This window comes from Zingiber officinale, chromosome 7A (genome assembly GCF_018446385.1).
Source record: "Zingiber officinale cultivar Zhangliang chromosome 7A, Zo_v1.1, whole genome shotgun sequence".
Taxonomy (NCBI): Eukaryota; Viridiplantae; Streptophyta; class Magnoliopsida; order Zingiberales; family Zingiberaceae; genus Zingiber; species Zingiber officinale.
Window position 1 is genome coordinate 47,942,993 of NC_055998.1, and position 6,895 is coordinate 47,949,887.

Consider the following 6,895-nt stretch of genomic DNA (forward strand, 5'->3'; position numbering starts at 1 on the left):
GGAGGTCCCTTTCCAGCTTGTTTTATTACTTGAGGATCTCTGTCCTTCTGTTCGGACCTGACTCTTTTTTCCGTTCATTACATTCTGATAATGTTCTGTGATGAGGGCACTGCTGACCAATTCCTCTGTAGTCTGAGGTCGATTAACTCCGCCGGCCACGTTCAGTGCTATTTCGGGTCGAAGCATCTTCAACATCAGTCTGACCCTTTCTCTTTCTGTGCGAACCAATTCTGGACATAGGCGTGCCAAACGGTTGAAGCATTTTACTGCTTCGTTTACTGATAGGTCACCTTGCCGAAACTCGGTGAACTCGTCATAGTGTCGGTTCGTCACTTGCATATGGAAGAACTCCTCGAAGAACTCTGTCTCGAAGTTCGTCTAGTTCATCAGATTAATCTGTCTCTGTAACACCCACTAAGCTTTTAAGATAAAATAAGAGAATGATGAATTTGCCTTAGAAAAATATTAGTAGAATGTTGAACCAAAAAGAAATAAAAAGAAATAAAAATAGGGAGTTATCCAGGATTGAACCTTGAACCTCTCATGATGTAAATGATAGGATTAATGGGTAATAACCAGTTGGGATAGGAATAATATATTGATATCAAAGGAGGGAAACTCATGATAAGGATGAGAGTAGAAACTAGCCAAAAGAAAACAAGAAAAGAACAAGAGAAAGGCAACTTGCCTTCCTTCTTTTCTCTCCCTCTTCCTCTCTCTTTTTGCCGTGACTTAAAGAGGACCATTAAGGGGATTCATTCCCCCTTGTTTCATCATGAATGATGAGAACAAATAAATAAATAAAATAAAAAGGAAATGGAAAAAAAAGGGCTAAGGGAGAAGGAAAGCAAAAACCAATTTTGCTACCTCTTCCCCCTTAACATAAAAGGGAGCATGTGAAGAGAAGATTTGATTTTTCTCTCATTTCTCTCATTCTCCCCTCTCCATCACCGAGAACCTCAGCCCCCTCTCCTCTATTTTCGGCCCCCAAAACAAAGTTCCTCCTAGGATACAAAGGAGGGCTACCAAGGGAAATCAAAGGAGGAGAACAAGAAGAAGAGACCCTTTCTTCCATCACCACACTTTAGAAGCACACGCGAAAAGGATGTAAGTATCCCCTCACCTGTGGTACAAGTAGTTTTGATGTGTTTTTGGATTTTATGAGGATTTTAAAACCTAGAACAAAGTTGTGAAAAAATCGGCCAAAGGAAGGACTTGTGATCCTAGGAATGTTTAAAATAAGCCTTGATTCATGATAATTTTTCTATGCTTTGTAAGAAGGTTTTCTCTCATATTTTTATATATATGCGATGTTGGATTAGAGATGTATCTAACCCTAGAGTTTCGGCCAAAAAGGTTTTATAAGGGCTAGGGAATTTATTTGTTTACCTAACTTGCACAAAACCCTCTAAATAAATGGTTAAGGATCCATTATTGTTTTCATACTTGAAGGTTACTTGGAACCAAAAGTATCCCACTCACAAGTTTCGGCCAAGGAAGGGTTTAGGGTTAGGAATACTTTGAATTTAAACTCACCATGTTTATATGATAGAATATAGAGTTTCTTAAAGAAGTTGCATGCTTGTATGTTGATAGAAACTCATGAACACCACTCTTAATGTTTCGGCCATGGTAAGGTGGATGGCTTAGAATATCTTAAACAGATTTTTAACATGCTCAAAACCTCCATGACAATAAGATATAAAAGTTGTTTAATGCTCCCATGCTTAATTAGAGTATAGGAAAATTGGTTGCATGATATATGATAATTATGACCACAAGGGTCCTAGCTTGTTGTGAACCAAATTTATATGTATAGTTCTTTGATATTTTTGCCATAAAACTTGTTTAGGTTTTCCATACTTTAGGCCACCTAAAACCTAGTTTAAAGACTTGGAAGGTTTCAGCCAAACATATGCTATGAGATAAAGAAAGGAAAAACCTAGGAAACCTAAGACACAATTTAAATGTATGCTTATAGTGCTTGACTTTTATACATGATATGAAATGTGTTATGACTTTCTATGTTTTTATGCCATTTGAACAAATTCTATGCTTGATGAGGTTCGGCCATGTAGGGTTTAAAGACCTAGAAACCCTAAAATTTAGACCTCATGTGTTAAAGATGCTTCTTATGAAATTGAGATAACATGTTGATTGTGTTCACATGCTTATATATTTAACTATGATTCAAATGGACACCTTAAGGTCTCGGCCATGAAGGGATACATGCCCTAGAAACCCTAGAACTTACATTGAACATGCTCATGTCACTCTCCATGAAATATGAAATGTAGAAAGCTAAAACTTCACATGCTATATGTTGTTAGTGACCTAAATTGATGCTAAGGGAAGTTTCGGCCATGACCACTTGTATGATGCCATTTATGAATTTATACATGATGTTAGAGTAAGTTCACATGCTTGTATGCTTGCTTGAAAACCTAAATGAGTACTTGTAAGTTTCGGCCAAGACATAAATTTAAGGGCTTAAAGAATTTAGGAACTAACTCAATGGTGCTTACCATATTTCTTGAAATGAATGCTATAAACGCTACAAGAAAAATGTCATTCAACAACACTCAAACAACAACAGTTTTATACCAAACCGTTGTCTTTTTATCTTTTAACAACGGTTTTAACAAAAACTATTGTCTTTTAGTAATTTTTTTGGCCTATGACAACGATTTTTAAAAACTGTTGTCAATTTATGTTTTTTTGAGGATACGACAACGGTTTTTAAAGGGAACGACAATAGTTTTTTAAAACTATTGTCTATGTGCACTTTTTTGGGATTACGACAACAGTTTTTAAAAACCGTTGTCTATTAACTGTTGTTGAATGTGATTATTTTTTCTTTCGCCACTTTTTCTCCTTCGTCATTTGTCTGTTTTACGCTTTGTTTTTTTCTGTCTCTTTCCCAAAACCCTACTCTTCGCCGGCTCCTCCTCACCGCCCTCTTCGTCGCCTCCCTCCTCACCACCCTCTTCACCGCCTTCTTCGCCGCCTCCCTCCTCACCGCCCTCTTCGCCGCCTCCCTCCTCACCACCCTCTTCGCTGCCTCCTTCCTCGCCGCCCTCTTCGTCGCCTCAACTTTCGGCCTCGCCACCTCCTCCTCGCGGCCTCTACTTTCAGCCATCTTCACCGCCTCCTCCTCGTCGCCTCGACTTTCAGCCAGTTCCAACACAAGAAGGAAGAAGAAGGAAGGAGGAGGAGGAAGATGGAAATCCCTCTCCTGATTGTCTCACTGATCTTTCTCTGCTTCTTTTCCTCTGCTCTCTCATCTTCTGTGGTCACCTATTTACCTGGATTCCAAGGCCCCCTTCCCTACATGACCAAGGGAAGCTTGGTCTACGATCGGCGGCGGTGAATCATGTTTCGGCGTCTCCTGTTGCAGCATCCCCGCCGTGGCGTCGCCACTGGCTTCCTCGCTCTCACCGCCTTCACTCTCGGTTCCTCCGACGGCCCCTCCCTCCCCACAAGTAACCCTCCTTTCTTCCTTTTCCCTTCACCTCCTTTCTCAATATTTTCTCTTCTTTCTCACGCATGTGCTCCCCTTCGTAAAAGATGTCGCCATTTCGATATGCGATCCGTTTCGGCAATTTCTGTCTTCGACTTCGTCGATTTTCTCGCAAGATTTCACGCTTCCATTCTCAGTCTTTTCTCCAGGTTTAAACCTAACCTATCGTCCTTAAAGTTTTCTTTCATCGATTTGGAGTTGCATAATCTTTTAATCTGATTCGTAGAGTTTTTTGCACGGCATTTTCCAACCGCGTGCCCTCTTCCACCTCCGGATTCAAGTAAGGACGTGGCATGCTGCAGTGGATGCCTCAAAAGGAACTCTATTGTCAAAGCGGCCGCGGCAGCTGGTCCTGCCGTGGTGAATATATGTCTTACTGAAGGTGAAAGGACTTTATTGTGTCTTCAGATTTCCTCAATATGTGGATTTTTTTTAGGTGTATTCGTTTGAACGATGAGCTTTTTCCAATACTTCTTTTCAGATGTATATGGTCCTATGCCTATAATGGGTATAGGGTCTGGCACTATCATTGATCCTGATGGGACGATCTTGACCTGTGCACATTGCATAGCAGACTTTTCTAGTAGGCAAGTGATCTCAAAAGGCAAAGTGAGTATGCAAACCTACAACTTAGTTATTCATCTTGATGAAGAAATGCGCTTAGAACTGGATGAGGACTGAGAATTTGAATTTGCAAGTTATATCCAGTTGGACTTGGTTACAAATACTATCTGGGTGAAGTTACAAGCAATTAGATTTCATCATGTAGACTAATAAAGATTGTGACTCATGTCTTAGTCCACCTTTGTAGGGCGGAAATTGTAGAAGATTGCAAGATGCATATCGGTCTTTTTGAAGTTTCCTTGGTTAGCTTGCTGTCATACAAGTTTGAAAGATGTTCTCCTAACTCAGTCTGGTTCATATCTGACTATGCTAAGTTTGCTTGAGATGATGAGATGTAATAGTCCTGGACCATATCTTTAAGTTTCCTGGACCATATAAGGGAAGCTTGGTCTACCATCCTTATTCCTGGACCAAGGTAACTTCTTCTTCTTGATCAGTAATTGAGGAAGCAATATGATACATGCTTTTGTCCTGTCTGCGTGAAAACATTCGTGCAGGTAGCCAACATTATCTTTGTAGATTCCCCGTTGGGTTCTGGATTCTCATACTCAAGAAAATATGAAGGGTATGATGCCAACGATACTATTTGGTCCGAACAGGCTTCTAAGTTTCTTTTACAGGTGGGAAAGATCATATATATTCCTGATGTAATTACTGTAAGTGCCTTAAATATGTAATCTTTCACTTTTGCAGTGGCTTGTTGAGCACCCACAGTTCATCTCCAATCCCCTCTACATTGCTGGGGATTCATATGCTGGAAAAATTGTACCTATGGTGGCCAAAAGAATATTGGATGGTAACTCTACTTTTAATGTAAACTATTGATGAGGGTGTTAATTTACATGCCATTTTCATTTACTGTAATTCAGGTATTGATGAAGGGAAAGAATCATTACTTAACCTCCAGGTAAATTGCTTGAATTGATGGGCCACTGGCAATAAAGGGAAAGAATCTAATTTTGATCTTTAAATTATGTCATAGTTTATATATATGAAAGAAAAAGCCTTGGCTTTCAGGGTTACTTGATTGGCAATCCATCCACGGGTGGAAAAGTCGATACCAATTCTAAAATACCTTATGCTCACAGCATGGGAATCATATCAGATGACTTCTTTGGGGTAATCTTAGTAGATCAACTAGGACGAATTTCTCAAAATGATCTTTGGTATCACTTCACGAATTGTTATTTAGTTATTATTTTTTTCCAATTAATTATATTTTGTTATTTAGTTATCACTTCGCTTTGCCTTGCCCTCGTGGTCGTGGGTTGACGCCGACTCCTCCGGCCGCTTTTCGTAGCGCGTGAGCAAAGCAGGAACTTGTGTAGTTTCTTTTTATTTTATTTTATTTTGTTTTTTCTCCCTTTTAAATCTCCTTTTTTGTTGTTTTTATCTCTCCCTATTATTCTGCTTTATTGGTGCGACTGGAATTATTCAAAGCTACTTCTGCTTTAGTTCTTCCTACAAAGTTGGATTAATCACAGTCGTTCTGCAGTATTGTCGCCGTAATTACTTGGACCACTTGATCGGAGAGAAAATGCCAAAGTTTTTGTGGCATTTCAGCCATTTCCAACAGTTTAAGCTACCCATTTTTGTATGCAGTCGTGGGCCATTAATCAAAAATCATATGAAATTGATCTAAAATCAATCGAATTGATATAGTGGCTAGCGCATCATGTGTTGTCATCATGAGGTATGGGGTTCGAATCTCGATAAAGTCAAGATAAATACCTTCCTTATGTGCTAGTCAATATTCTAATTAGCGGTATCCTCTATGATGTTGTTGGAAGTTTGGATTGCTCTTTTCTACTCTCTATTCCGTGTAAAAACTAAATAAACCATCTCTATGCTTTTGCATGATTGTCGGAGAATTTTATTCGAATATGAATTGGGGAAAATGCTAATATAGTTAGGAATTTTGATTCCTGCTAGAAGTTAGGTCGTTTACTGAGTCTATTTGAGTATCAAGAGAGTAGATCCTTATGATCCTTATGAGAGTATCAAGAGAGTACACTTAATCATTCGCTAGACTTTTTGAATTGTTTTTTTGCAGTCACCTTGAGAACAATAAGTTAACTGGTGATCTATCATTTTTGGATGGCCTATCAAATTTACAAGAACTGTATGTCCTTTCTTGCCATTATATTGTCATTTAACGAACATCAATGTTTGCCCAAATTTGTTCTCTTTTAACGTTTGGCTTTGTCTAGCACCAACTCCAGCATGAAGTAACTATTGAGCTTGCAGGTACGTGCAGAACAATATGCTGTCCGGAACAGTACATGGTCATCTTCTTGGCAAAAATATAGTTTTCACGTGGGTATTTCTTATTAGATTGTGTTGAATATCTCTTTAAGTCCTACTTTCCAATGAAATTACAATTATCAAACTTGGGTATGCTATTTTGAGGCGTATCCCCAAGAAACTTAGACTATTTTCAAGAGAAGGTAGGTACGACTCAATACAACTGACTAACTTTTGTCTGAAACATGTATATGAATTAAAGATATTGTTTTTTCATTTGCAGATGATCTTCCACCTCCCCAACCATTCCAAGAGTTAAGTGCTTCTTTCGGAGGATTTGGCATTGAAACAGCACATAGATATTGGTTATCTGAAATCAACGATGCCACAGAAAACTTTGCTAAAAAAGTTGGTTCTGGGGGCTATGGGACTGTGTATTATGGAAAGTTGAAAAACGGAAAAGAAATTGCCGTCAAAGTTCAAACCAATGATTCTTGTCAGGGAAAC

General features: G+C 38.9%; 2 protein-coding genes across 3 annotated transcripts; both read left to right on the plus strand.

Moving 5' to 3' along the window:
- The first annotated feature begins 3,230 nt into the window (after positions 1-3,230).
- On the plus strand, positions 3,231-4,458 carry LOC122000102. Of its 2 annotated transcripts, XM_042554643.1 has the most exons (5): positions 3,231-3,482; positions 3,568-3,669; positions 3,747-3,902; positions 4,002-4,129; positions 4,332-4,458. In XM_042554643.1, the coding sequence occupies exons 1-5, from the start codon at positions 3,374-3,376 to the stop codon at positions 4,374-4,376; spliced, it is 540 nt and encodes a 179-aa protein (XP_042410577.1). In that variant the 5' UTR covers positions 3,231-3,373; the 3' UTR covers positions 4,377-4,458. The 2 variants fall into 2 exon arrangements, with proteins under 2 accessions (XP_042410577.1, XP_042410576.1); XM_042554642.1 differs by having other exon boundaries at positions 4,002-4,458.
- A 10-nt stretch (positions 4,459-4,468) lies between these two features.
- Positions 4,469-5,444, plus strand: LOC121999372 (serine carboxypeptidase-like 18). The gene is made up of 6 exons (XM_042554061.1): positions 4,469-4,478; positions 4,646-4,764; positions 4,838-4,940; positions 5,014-5,051; positions 5,162-5,263; positions 5,376-5,444. The coding sequence occupies exons 1-6, from the start codon at positions 4,469-4,471 to the stop codon at positions 5,442-5,444; spliced, it is 441 nt and encodes a 146-aa protein (XP_042409995.1).
- Positions 5,445-6,895: the final 1,451 nt, after the last annotated feature.

Excerpts from the sequence above, each read along its gene's own strand:
- LOC121999372 (XM_042554061.1), top strand. Across the intron at positions 5,052-5,161 it reads AATCATTACTTAACCTCCAG|GGTTACTTGATTGGCAATCC; the intron begins GTAAATTGCTTG and ends CTTGGCTTTCAG. Across the intron at positions 5,264-5,375 it reads TATCAGATGACTTCTTTGGG|TTATCACTTCGCTTTGCCTT; the intron begins GTAATCTTAGTA and ends TTTGTTATTTAG.
- LOC122000102 (XM_042554642.1), top strand. The coding sequence starts at position 3,374 with ATGTTTCGGCGTCTCCTGTTGCAGCATCCCCGCCGTGGCGTCGCCACT. Across the intron at positions 3,483-3,567 it reads CGGCCCCTCCCTCCCCACAA|ATGTCGCCATTTCGATATGC; the intron begins GTAACCCTCCTT and ends CCTTCGTAAAAG. Across the intron at positions 3,670-3,746 it reads ATTCTCAGTCTTTTCTCCAG|AGTTTTTTGCACGGCATTTT; the intron begins GTTTAAACCTAA and ends TCTGATTCGTAG.